At 43.0% G+C, this 13,846-nt stretch overlaps 1 protein-coding gene across 5 annotated transcripts in view; it reads left to right on the forward strand.

Annotated features, from left to right (window-relative positions):
- Positions 1–3,436: 3,436 nt before the first annotated feature.
- The window catches only part of ldlrap1b (low density lipoprotein receptor adaptor protein 1b), a 30,525-nt gene continuing 20,115 nt past the window's right edge, over positions 3,437–13,846 (forward strand). For all 5 annotated transcript variants that reach the window (XR_004776694.1, XR_004776695.1, XM_035531821.1 and 2 more), the window contains exons 1-4: positions 3,437–3,709; positions 11,428–11,570; positions 11,935–12,047; positions 13,332–13,446. Coding sequence is in view for 3 of the 5 variants with exons in the window: in XM_035531821.1 (XP_035387714.1) it covers positions 3,625–3,709; positions 11,428–11,570; positions 11,935–12,047; positions 13,332–13,446 (456 nt within the window). In the remaining 2 variants the exon portion in view is untranslated. The remainder of the gene's footprint in view (positions 3,710–11,427; positions 11,571–11,934; positions 12,048–13,331; positions 13,447–13,846) is intronic.

Genomic DNA, 13,846 nt, shown 5'->3' on the forward strand with positions numbered 1-13,846 from the left:
TAATGTGAAAATACCAGCACTATTTGCAGAAGAGAGCAGTGCAAGATACAATGGCCCAGAGCCATTCATAAGTATCAGGATGATGTGTACCCCTGTGAACACCCAGTAGGCAGGGCTAGATGAGAGAGACTGATCGAGAACTTCAGTCGGCAAGATCTCTTAGGACAGATCATCATTTTGCCCTGCATGGATGACCCAAGATCAGATAACAGTGATGTCCAGTGTTCTGTACTAATGGCATTACATGTGTATGATGAGCATATGAACACAATAATAATCTATGGGTGTGCTTCATTTCATATGCAAGATCATTATCGTTATTGAATATTTGATTCAGGTAACAACATGTACCATGCCTCCTACTAAACCTCATCCACAGCTTAGATGAAATGAACATTGAAAGAACAAAATAAATTAGAACAGAAATATCTGCTAAATATCAGCCTTTTATCTTCTAGACTAAAGCCAGCTAATATGGAAATTCTGTAGTTTTTATTCTAAGCACTGATTCTGTTTCCCTTTCACGTTTGCACAGAAGTAAAATTCTGTGAAGCAAAACATGTTGCTGCTTAAATGTTTCTCCTAATTCATAATGCATTCCTAACCTCTAACCCTAACTCGGTTTACATATGTAGTTCCAAGTTCAAGTTTGGTTTATTTGTCACATACATAGTCATACACAGTATAACTTGCATTGAAATGGTTTGAGAGTGCTCTGTTCAAACTGAGGGAAAAAAATGGGTACATAAGGAAATATCTATCTATCTATCTATCTATCTATCTATCTATCTATCTATCTATCTATCTATCTATCTATATAAAACAATGTATGTCTAATATGTTTATATACACAATGTACAATGTATATGTGGATGTATGTATGTATGTACACAATGTAGTTTCAGCTTACAAATTTACATATTTACAGTCACATGGTGGTGGTCCCCACAGTTTATCAGTTTCCCTGATTCAGGGCCCGAATGGCCTGTGGGAAGAAGCTCCTCTTCAGTCTCTCTGTATTGGTCTTTGGGGAGCGAAAGCGCTTCCCTGACCTCAACAGAGAGAAGAGTCCATTGTTGGGATGGGTGGGGTCCTTCACAATCCTGGCCTTGGTCTGGCACCACTTGTAATAGATGGTCTGCAGGTCAGGAAGTTCCGTATGAGTGATGCGCTCTGCTGAACGCACCACTCTTTGGAGTGCTTGTTTTGTCCTGCTTGGTGCTCTTCCCAAACCAGACTGTGATATTCCCCGTGAGGATGCTCTCGATAGTGCAGGTGTAGAAGTTCCGCAGTACGTTGGAGGGCAGTCTGAAGTCTCTTAGGCGTCTGAGGTGGTAAAGACGCTGACGAGCCTTCTTTGCCAGGGAGTTGGTGTGGCAGGACCAGGACAGGTCCTGCGAGATGTGAACTCCAAGGTACCTGAAACTATCTACTCTCTCCACCGTGGTTCCACTGATCCTCACAGGTTGGTAGTGCCGCTCCTGCTTTTTGCTGCAATCCATGATCAGCTCCTTTGTCTTGCTGACGTTTAGGAGATTATTTTCCTGGCACCAGTTTTCCAGGTGTTTCATCTCTTCCAGGAAGGTCCTCTCATCGTTGTCCGTGATCAGGCCCATGACGAAGGTATCGTCAGCAAACTTGACAATGACGGTGAAGCTGGAAGTGGCTATGCAGTCCAAGGTGTACAGTGAGTAGAGCAGGAGGCTTAGGACACAACCCTGAGGAGCTCCAGTGCTGAGGGTGAGGGTGGATGAGACAGTTGCCTAGCCGTACTGATTTTGGTCTGTCTGTTAGGAAGTTGGAGATCCAGTTGCACAGGGATGTATGCAGTCCTAGATCCTCCAATTTAGTAGTGAGTAGGGAGGGGATGATGGTGTTAAATGCTGAACTGTAGTCGACAAACAGCATTTGAACATAATTACCCCTCCCTTTGTCCAGGTGGGTCAGTGTGGTGTGGAGCAGATGTGCAATTGCAGCATCAGTGGAATGGTTGTGGCGGTATGCAAACTGCAGTGGGTCCATGGAGGCTGGCAGTGAAGATGTGATGAAGTCTCTGACTAGCTTTTCAAAGCACTTCATCATGACTGATGTGAAGGCAACAGGGCAGTAGTCATGGAGGCCAGAGGGTCGAGGTTTCTTCGGGACGGGAACGATGGTGGATCGCTTGAACCCGGATAGAATGATACGGAGAGATTGACGCTTGTATTTCTAATTCCAGGCTGTGAGTCTCTGAGTATAATTTGATCTGATCTTTGTAAGCCTGGTGACTGCAGTGCACCCTTCAGGGTTGAACGTAATTACGCTTTTTTTTTTTCTTTCCTGTCTTTGGAGAGAGACCCAGGCCATCTGTGAGATTTGCTACTGTGTTGGTTTTGGCTGCAGAGAGATTATGTGCACACCCTGTGTAGCTGGGTGATTATAAGATCAGAGTGAGAATTGTTTCTACATGGTTGACAGCCAATCAGAAGACACATGCTGGGGTAGTAATCACCGTGACAATTTTGCTGAAGTAGCCAGTGATAGTTGTAGTTTGCCCACTTATTGGCATGGAATTGTAGGGGGTATGTATCTATGAATTTAGAAGCATGAACAACTTGCCCAGTGATGTCCTGTGATATAAATAGGTTCAAATGGATTACTTTTTTTTATCCTGACCACATGCTGCTGCATTGGTTGTTTCATAGAGGTTGAACTGCATCAAACGAGTCATCGGAGCAGAGAAGAGAGCTTTGCCTGGGGGTGTTTCCTGAGTAAAATCAAAGGCTATCTGCAGCAACTGATCCAGTTCAGAGGTAGAACTGTAAAGATGCCTGAAAATAGAGAGACAGCATTCACACTATCTCTCTCTCTCTCTCTCTCTCTCTCTCTCTCTCTCTCTCTCTCTCTGTGTGTGTGTGTGTGTGTGTCTTCCTTCTCCACAGGAAGCTTTGCAAGAGTTTATCATTCCGGGCAGGTTTCTCCAACCTGTTATGCAACATGTCATGTCCAGTCTGTCAGAAAGCAACTATAAAAAGGGTCTTACTCACAAGCATACTCAAATAATAGCCTCTTTCTTCTGGGGACTCTTGTGGCTTTGTCTGCGCTGGAAAATCATTCATGACATGAATGATTCATGATAAAAAAAAAAAAAAAAGTTAAGTGGAAGACATTTACACTTTAAAATTCTTCTGATCCATAAAGCATGTTTGAAACAACAGCAGCCAATAGTCACAACGTTGTATTTATTGGTTATTTTACTCTAAGGATAATGACTTTTAAGATACTCTCAAATTGAACTTTTTGCCCATTATTGTCTATTTTCCCCACTATTTGCTGTCAAACTCGTCACACGGTGTCGCGCTCAATCCACACCCACGCCAGCACTGTACACGCGTGCCGTGGTTTCAGCGCTCACGTCATGACATATTCTGTTTAATTTACAAACGTAACCCCGCCCTCCCTGTCCAACATGATCATCCGTCCACCATGAATTTTCTTCAAAAAACAAAAAGGGAAGAAAATTTAGCTACATGCCAAACTCACAAGCTCTTCTAGAGGGTGGACCATCGGGGCAGACGCTGCGAGACACTGTCGATGAGAGCTAGAGATCTGTGGGCTCTGTCCACGCATTAAGGATTACAAATTATGGATGCTTTGATATCGGCAGGACGGGCAATAATCCGGAGTCCTAGTATCGCGAAACCGTCTTGGAGTTCTGGAAAACATAAGAGTGAGTGCACGTCTCTGTAGCTAGTTAGCTATCTTAATGTTCCTAAACTATGAGTTGTCATGAGACGTCCGCCACAGTAACTACGATAGAAAGTATGAAAGAAGTTCTCTTTGAACGGTGTTTTCTTTTTCGTCCAGAATACTCAGTTTAGCTACTTCACCTGGTTAATGAAGTAACAAAGTTACGTTAACAGCCAGTTAGTTGACGCTGGCTAACCGGACATAAATGTCCCTTTTGTATTTTTTAACTTTACGGTTTGACTAGCTAGTTAAGATAACTAAGCTAACTAGTTAGCCAGTAAAGTGCACACACTGGCCTATACCCGCTTACATTGTCTTGGTGAAGTTGGGAGATAACGTAGATACTCGGTGTTATGTGAAAGTACATTAAACTGTACATTAATCTGTAGTCTTGAGTAAAAAAAATGCGGCACATTGCTACGCTTCATCGTGTCTCTAAAGGCTTAGTTAGCCAACCGTTAGCTAACCTAGCTGGCTAGCTAACCTAGCTAAGAGCAGTAACTGACGTTTCGCACGCTAAACTCCTGTCATAAACTTATTTAAACTCCTATAAACTTAAATATTGGCTTTATATTAGAAACGTTTACTTAACTAACTACTTCCAAGAGGTGTAACTAACCGTCTTAACCTAGCTAGGTGTGGTGTTAACTGGCCAACTAACGTTACTAATCTAGCGAGGTTACTTTCTTGTAAATAATTAATTACTCATATATATTGCTGAAGATCGGATACATTTCTTAAGATCAAGTTACCCTGACGTTTTTAATTAGACAGATGGATTGCTAACGGATGATTTGGTTTAAGCCAAATTGAATTGATCACTCTTAGTTTGGATTTCATTGCTCTGTGATCAGACTAATTACGCTCAGTGGTTTGTCAAACTGGATGTAGTCCTGTGTTTATTGATCTGTTGATCTCGTCAGGTCACCGGCAAGAATGCTTGTCTTGCAACTTTTTCGAGAAAACGCTTTAAATGTTCATGGGTGAAGCATGCAGCACATCTGGCGGGAACTGGAAATGAATTGTCAGCTTGACTCTAGCATAATGTGTTTTGAAATGTCAAATAACTGCAGAATTTTGTAGTTAAACAGAACAAATGTTTACTGTCATTTTTAAAAAAATGTTTCAACTGATGCTTTTCTAACTCTTTAAAACGTTAATTAAAAAAAAGTATCACTTTGGTTCCGATTCGGACCGCTTGCTGGGCTACCAGCACCGCTCTGTGCACCTTGACTGTTACCTTAGGTTTCATGGCATCGGTTCTGCTTGCAGTGCGTGTACTGCTGGGCCACAATGATTGCACAGTACCCTGTATAAAATTATATATTTTATGTGGGAGTATATGTTTTTCTTTCTTATTTATGACCTTCTACATTTGTTCAGATTTCTTTTATTATTATAATGGATGTTTGACATACGAAAGGCCTTAAAATACCCACTGACAGCAACCAACCCCTATTGTGTAACCAGTGAGTCAATACAGCGATCGGTTTGGGAAAACTGTCAGGCTTGTTGCTGCTGCTGTAAGATGCTGCCTGTCCCATGGGATTCTGCAGAAACTTTGATCTCCAGCTCAGCGTGTTCCTGACAGCAGCGCGCGGGCAGTCAGCTGGTTTTCACAAAAAGAAGCTTCACCCTTTTGTTTAGGAAACACCACGCGCAATGCCATACCCTTTTCCACACACCGAAAGCCGTTGGTGGCCGGCCAAACTGTTGCACTGCTCGTGGCAGTATGATGGGCCATTAGATGTTTTGTTTATGTTCTCTTGCTTTGGTTGTTGAGGTCAGCTTTTTAAAGAGAATTGCTACTGGTTCCTGAACTCTTCTGGAATGAGGGATGGACAGAAGCCAGTGCCCAGCTAGTGTCATCTACAAGTATGCAGCATACACTGTAAACAGGAAACTGTGATGGCGTGTAGAACATACACTGTAAACAGGATACTTGTTAGAGTATACAGCATACACTGTAAAAAGGAAACTGCTAGAATCTAAAGCATACACTTCCCAACTTCCCAAGTGTTGTTACTGCATGAAGAGATCTAATATTCTTGTGTTGCCATGTGTAGGTGAGGTTGGGTTGGCTTGTATAGATGCCATCATGTTGGCTTGCCCAATTGTGTGTCTTTGTGGTGCTCCAGCCACTGGTGTTGGCAAGGCAACAGTGCAGCTCACACTAGCTATACTCTGCCACTTTAAAAGGTAGTATCACACCACAGATGCTCACAGCTTGAAGAACACCTGGTATCACTACCTCCTCACAGTTCAACTGCTGTTCCCGGCTCCCACAGCTGTGTCATGGTGCCTGAGAGCTCTTGGTGAAAGGTCCATTTGTGTATATCAGACTGCTGTCTAGCTGTCTGCTTTGTAGCTGTGTTGAGAGTCCAGATTCCTTTGATTCACATGATTTGGATTAAACATAAGACACAGAGTTTTTGTCACCAATTGCAATATTACTCTTATCCTGTTTACAGTGTATGCTGTATACACTAGTAGTGCTTCCTGCAGGAAAAAAAGTATTGTTCCACAAAAGGGAATCAGATAATTTTAATAACTCATTTTGGATTTTTTTTTTAAAAAGTCCAAGCCTAACTGGCAGTGTGTGAACTTGATGTTGAGGCTATTCACATTCTTCACCAATCGAGTGCCAATCAGATTTAATTCTTATATTTAAACAAGGGCACTTATTGGGCCAGGCTCTGTAAGTCAGAGGACTGGCATCAATCCGCTCCTGGCAGTGTGACGTGACAAAAGCATTAAAGGCGGATCCTAGTCTCAGACTAACTCTAGGATAAAAATAATTTCCAATAGTGATTCTTCACGGGCACTATGATTTAGTCCAGGTCTAGTCCATGTCTGCTAAACCAGCCCTAAGATTAAGCAGAGTAGGCTACAGACCAGGTCTAACCCATGCTCAGGACCAGGACCAGTTATGGACTTCCTGAGTGTTTGGTAATGAGTAGTTAAACATATGATGATGCTGTGTTAACCGACTGGGCCAGTGGGAAACCACAAAGTAAGACATGTCCCATGTGGCATATGACCACAGGATACAGGTACAACAAGCTATTACCAAGAAATCAAACTTTGTAAAAGAGAGCACTGTCGTTAATGTCAAGGAAAACAGCTGTTTTATAAACAGAATGTTTCAGGTGTGTATTAATTAATTAATAGTTTAGTTACATAAAGGATAAGTTTTTGTCTTTGTTGATTCCTTTTAAATAAAATGTCTCACAGCCTCATTCTCAGTCCAACCTGTATTTCATGTGAGGGTGGGATTTATGATTTATGGCCCAAACACCATATTATATGCCATGACAAAGTAGTAGAGTCTTGATATTAACACTTATCTAAAACCCATGAGAGCAATACAGATTTTATAGCTTCACACCTTCCCAGCTTGATAGAATTAGCATGAACAGATATTCTATAGCTGTGTTTAGGGTTTTGTTTCAGTTGATTAGGTTTATTATTTATTTGCACCAGACTAAGCTAACCTAAGCTTTAGAAAATATTTTGTAGTATATATCTGCATGATGCATTACATATATTTGCTCCTTTTTCTCAAAAGTGATAGTATGGACTAAACTGCCCATAAGGTTGACGTGTCCAGTAGTTCAATAACAGAAATAAATTATTTCCATAAGCAGAGTAATGTTAACATTTTAAGGGTCACATGTCAGATGTCTTCCCTGCTTCTTGATGGTTCTTCTTAGATCTGTTCATGCACACTTTACCATAGACCCTAGTGGGAAAGTCTAAAGCCAGAGCAGCACTTCCTGCAGCTGCACGCATCTTATGTTGAGTTGCTCTGTGCTTAGCTTCATGGAACTGATTCTGGTTTTCATGTAAGGCCTTATGCAAAACATCCTTCTCCCTTCTCATACCATGAGATTGTTATTTATGTCTGCAAATGCTAAAGATAAATTTGACTTTGTGGCAGTTGTATAGCCTGGAGCAATCTTGTATCTTGCGTGTGTGTGTTTGTATATGTCCAAGTGCTGACCATATGGGGGCTATTTACAGCAACTATTCACCTTTAGAATCCCATTAAAACAACAAACTCTTTGTAGAGACTATTCACAGGTACTGTAAGTGTATTGACTTTCTGCTGTCTCCTCTGCAGTGTTTCTCTGGTCCCTTTCTCTTGACTGTTAGTCTTCAGCCATACCTACAGCACCATCATTCCACTGGCTGTGGCTGTAGAAAGTGTCTGGTTTCAGGTTGATGCAACTCAGTGAGTTTTGCTCCAGTATGCTGCTAATGCACTAATGTTTAAACCCTCAGTGTGGTGTGTTCCACTGTGGCGCCCCTCCTCTGGGTAACAGGTTGTCTGGACCTTTGGCCTCTGAGCTTATTCATGCACATCACCACATTTAGACCCATGTAGAGCTGTGAGGTATGGACCACAATATTGTGCAGTGATTATACTACTACATATTATGATTACAACATCCTATATTAATACACTCAGATGTAGTGATATAAGCAAACATTGGCCTGTTGAATTTTTAATATACGGTGCTTTAGTGATGTGAGCTGGGTAAAGACTAGATGTGTTCTTTCAACCAAAATGATTGGTCAGGACGCTCACAGAACAACAAAAATCTGTGATTTGGTATATGCCTCATTTGAATATTACCATGTTAGTATTGCACAGGGTAATGTTGTCTTTTTTTGTAGAGTCCTGGGCTAATGGATGTCATCTGAATCATGTAGGCTTTCACTCTGTTCTGCAAGGGTTGTGTCTGCCATTCCCAAGTAAACAACCAATTCTGTATGTGGGCTTCACTGAAAACCTCCCCAACTTTGGCTGTTCTCTTTCATCGGTTTCCTCTTTCATCTTTGTGCCCAGTATTACTGCATTTACTACATCTGTTTGCCATCATGAGCTGACTGCTTTAGATGGGTGTGTCTTTTCCTGCAGCACACAGAGGGTGGAGTCAAATGCAACAGGTTACTGAGGGGATAAGGACAAAGTGGAAGTATGTATTATAATGCATTCTGTAGAGTATGTAGTAAGAACTGGGAAACTAAAAAATAAGAGTTTCGTTTCCTGTTCTGACATCTGTTCAAATTAAAAGTGGCCCGATCGCTCATCCTCACTATGGAAAACTGTTTCTCAGTAATTCCTTCCTTGTTGTATCTTATGTGTGTGAGGGTGCATTTATGCAGTATCAAGTTGTCCAGAGCTCAGAGGAGCATTGTGTTTTGTACTGGTGGGAGAGGGAGATATGCATGTGGGCTAATGAGTGTTCTGGATAGACAAAGCCTCATTCACTATCACCTGTTCTAACCCAGTGCGCAGAAACAATCCTCACATCCACATCCCCCCCGCCCCCTTAAGCAGCGCTTAAGACGAGCGCTTAAGACCCACGGAGAGGCTTATTTTATAATTGTGGAGCAGGACTGTAACAGGAGGAGTTGTGGTAGGGGTCGTGTATAGGGCACTGCAACCTAATCTTATTGACATTTAAAGTTAACCTTCAGAATGAAAGAAGCCATTACGCTCTGCCTTCTACTTCTGATGCAGATGTCAGTCTGGGACATGGTTACCTCAGAATGGGGAACATTCTATCAGGGGAAATCGGATCTGGCTCAGCGAGGTTGTTTCTGTTTATGTCAGCGACTCTGGTGGATGTGGAGCAGGCTCAGTTCCAAATTGTCTGCACCAGCTGCTCCCGCCGTGGCCGAGGAAGGAAGGGTCAGCCAACGTGCACCCGAACACACTCTACAGCCAGCATGCCACACCTGAGTGCATATGCTACATCCAGTGTCCCGCACCTGAGCGCATATGCTACAGCCAGCTAGCTGCACCTGAACTGTAGACTGCCTTCTCATTCTGTGGTTGATAGATAATCTCCTCCTGACTGACTAACAAACTCGGTCACGGAACTGCGTGCCTTAAACAGTAAAGTGTACCAGGGGTTTTAACTTAGACTGCTGACACACACATAATGTCGCTGCTTCAGTCACTGGGTCTTCAGAGGCAACAGATACAGGACAGAAGCGCTGCTACCATAATGCAGTCAAACAGAAAAGGAAGAGATGGATAGAGAGGGAGAGAGTATTTTATTTTTCCCCAAGGGGAGATGAGGGTTGCTGACTGAAACCCAGATTCAGTAGACCACATTCTCGTCTTTTACCGAATGACGGGGGAACCTACAGCCAGTGGTGGTGATGATGGACAGGGCTCTTAAAGGGTCTGCATACCTATTTTGGCCTCTGTATTTCCAAGTATTTCCAGGCACTTCCAATCTCAATATTCTGAGTTATGCTGTTAGCTTTGGTGGTCTGAATAACAGTTAGCATTAGGCTGACTTCTGTTATTATGTTGCCCCAGAATCAGATTGCAACTTCCAAGGATGAACATTTCAGAACATTTTTATGGACAAATAAATGAGTGACTCATTGCATATTAATAGCAGTACTATAATCCTCTGTAGTCTTTGTGAATTGTAACAGAACAGTACCAGGAAGTTGTAAAAAAAGAAATTTGAAAGTTGAGGCATCAGTTTGCTGGGGGGTTGTTCATGCACTAATAATTTCAGATCAGAACATTTGTCTGTGACAAGTTCACCTAAAAATCAAATTGTTCTGTGTGTCCCAATTCAGTCTGCTCTGCCTGTCAGAGATTGAGAGAAGGATAAGATGGGAGGGAGAAGTGTTTTTGAAATGCTGCAGAAACTACTTTCCAAGACATTAAGGTGGCTTTTTATCTTTGACAGTGTAGTAAGGTCAAACCGTTTTTCCAGTTCAGCATGGTCAGTGCAGGCATTCTGTGTTCTGGGATTTGTTAGTGCACTGTAGATCAGTCGGAATGTGTCTTTGCACTTGCAAGATCTTTTTTGTAAACTGAAGTTTTCACAATGCTTGTAGTGAAAAATGCACAAATGCACAGTACATAGAAATGTATGGGTTGCTGTGACAATGGTTTGGGCTCCTATCTTCCACTGGCAGATTACCTAGGCTGAAGCAGCTCCTGTAGTTCCGTATTACGTCTGCAGCCTTTACTAAGGTATACAGCTACCGCTGTCAAATCCACCTGCTCAATCAAAACAGTCCTGTGCAAACTTGATCTGCTGCTGCCTCATAGTTCATGACTCCCAACTAAACTAAGTACAACTAATCAGTACACACTGTGCCATGTGTGAACTGATTGCTTGTACCTAACTGTATTTATCAGAATGTGCTTAAGGGTGATGGGGTTGCACAGCACACGTGTTGGGTTGGTTTGATGGAGTGTGTTTCGGGGTGGGTCAGGTTACTTTATATGAACATGAAGGGATAGTGGTGGCTCAGTGGTTAGGGAGATTGGCTTGTGATTGGGAGGTTGCTGGTTCAAACCCTGCCACTGCCGAGTTGCCACTGTTGGGCCCCTGAGCAAGACCCTTAACCCTCAGTTGCTTCTGTCTAGGGTTGGGTTGCCTGGCAGTATCCTAGCCCACACCTGTCGCTGGCGTTGATGGTGTGGCAGTCAGCAGTCTGTTCTACTCTGTTCTTCTGTGTTTGATGGAGATGGCTTTGTTGTGATTCAAGGAAAATGTGTTTGAAATACAGATTGTACATTTATAGAAGTGAAATATGCAGGGCAAAAGCACATTTGGGTCATTGGCAGTTAGAGGTAAAGTCTTGCCTCCCATTTGTGTGTGTGCGTGCGCGCGATTGATTGATTGATTTTAATCCTCTTTGTCTCCACAGAGCTCCCAGAGAACTGGACGGACACCAGGGAAACGTTGCTGGAGGGGATGGCCTTCCAGCTCCGGTATCTGGGTGTGACACTCGTGGAAGAGCCAAAAGGCGAAGAGCTGTCTGCTGCGGCTGTCAAGAGGATCGTCGCTACGGTGAGCTCCCCATGGAAACTAACACACACGATGGCAATCAGCTGATGGGGTGTGGATGCTGTTTTGTTTGGCAGTCTTTTACAGGGTTGAGAGCAGCATGCGTGTTTTGGTCATTTGAGCTTTGACTGTTTTGGTTTTGCGTGTGTAAATGTGTAAAGTATAGCGAGTTGTGAATAAGAGGCAGTTGTCTTTATAAACGTGCAAGAACACAGCACTTCTGGCTAATGGAATCAGATTAGCATCAACCTTCTCACTGAGTCAAGCCAGAGAACAAACTAGAGACTAAACACAATGATTAATAACACCTCTCACCCTCTATCTTTCTCCCTCCCTTCCTTTGTGTGTGCCTCTCTCTCTCTCTCAGGCCAAAGCCAGTGGGAGGAAGCTACAGAAAGTCACATTAAAGGTCTCTCCAAGAGGGATCATGTTGTATGATAGTGCATCAGATCAGCTGATAGAAAACATCTCTATTTACAGGTCAGAGACAACCCCCCCAATCTCTGTCTCTGTCTCTCTCTCACTCTCTCTCACTCTTCCTCCTTCCTGCTCATCTTATAGGCACATAGCAGTTGGCTTCCATTGTTCCAGTTAAGGGTTACACTCTCATAGTGTTACACTCTCATACCTGCAAGGATTAAACACACTGGGATCTGTTTACCTCTAATCTAGTGTGTTGGGTCAGAATTGGTGGGGTGGCATGAGGGCTCTTCCTGCAAAAGTGTGGAACTGTCAGACTGGGGGCAATAGTGGAGTAGAGACACTGGATCCTCTGAATTATGAGATCCATCATCTGGGTTGTCACACTGCAGTGTTCTACAGGTTCACAGCTTGATGTTTTCAGCTCCTGTAGTTAAATATCCAATGAAATATTTCTTACCAACTAAACTAAATCCAACTAATCAGTAAACAGAGACATGGGTGAACTGATTGGTTTAACCTATTTATACTGGTCTGAATGTGCTGCTGAAGTCAGCAGCTGTTGATGGTTGAAAATGTGAAAATTAAAAACTAGTGATCTACAGTCTGCGCCAGCTAATTCATTAATTCATTATGTTCGGCTCTAGGGTCATAGGGTCAGCTCTAGGGTTCTGCAGCCAAGCGAGTTTCTGGGAGCACAGTGAGTAAGCAAGTGTTCAGAGAATCACCACCCATTAGAGAGTCACATAATCTACACACACACACACACTCACACCCACACGCAGTTTCTTGGAATGCAGTGATGCATGAGAGAGCAAAACACAGCTGTGCACAAGTGCCACAACACAAGCAGGGTGTGAAGTCATCATCTGCAAACATGTATGTGTGTGTGATTTGTCTCACTGGGTGTGGAATAGAAATTGCAAGGTTAAAACCATGACTGGAGAGCTTAGCAGGTCTTGTCTTGTGGAAACTGCAAAGCTCTGTTTAGCTCTGATGCAGGTCTCATGCAGTGTAGGAATGGCCTCGGTATGGATGTGGACTTATATGTGGGAGTGGTCTCAGTATTATAGTGGCCTCTGTGTGGGAATGGCCTCTATGTGGGTGTGGTCTCATTATTATAGTGGTCTCTGTGTGGGAGTGGCCTCTATGTGGGTGTGGTCTCATTATTATAGTGGCCTCTGTGTGGGCGTGGCCTCTATGTAGGCGTGGTCTCGGTATTATAGTGGCATCTGTGTGGGAGAGGCCTCTATATGGAAATGGTCTCAGTACTATAATGGCCTTTGTTTGGGAGTGGTTTCTGCTCTCATGCCTCTGTGCCCCCCTGTTCTGTTAACTCTGTAGGATATCCTACTGCACAGCTGATAAGATGCATGATAAAGTGTTTGCGTACATCGCTCAGAGCCAGCACAATGAGACACTGGAGTGTCATGCCTTCCTCTGCACCAAAAAGAAAATGGTGAGTTTTTTCTTTGTGTGTATGTGTGTGTCTGTGAGTGGGTGTGTGTATATATGGGTGTAAGTATGTTTGTGTGTGCATGTCTACAGGGTTTCATGGGGGTATGGTTGTGTAAGTATGTGTGTGTGTATGCAGTTGCTTGTTTGTGTGTATATCTGTATGCGTGTGTGTGATCTCTGATGTGATGTTTATATTGATACTCCCTTTCCTTCCACTTACTAGTTTAACTGTGAAGCTGAACTTCCTCTGACAGAGAGATGAGGAAGAACTTGAGGATCACTACTAAGTGATTTTCTCTCTGTCTCCCTTTTTCTTTTGTTAAATGTCTGACTGTCTCACTTTTTTTTTTTTTTTTTTTTTTTCCTCCTGTCTCTCCTGGTCTCCCTCTCTCTTTCTCTCC

The sequence above is a fragment of the Electrophorus electricus genome, chromosome 11, assembly GCF_013358815.1.
Source record: "Electrophorus electricus isolate fEleEle1 chromosome 11, fEleEle1.pri, whole genome shotgun sequence".
Lineage (NCBI taxonomy): Eukaryota > Metazoa > Chordata > Actinopteri > Gymnotiformes > Gymnotidae > Electrophorus > Electrophorus electricus.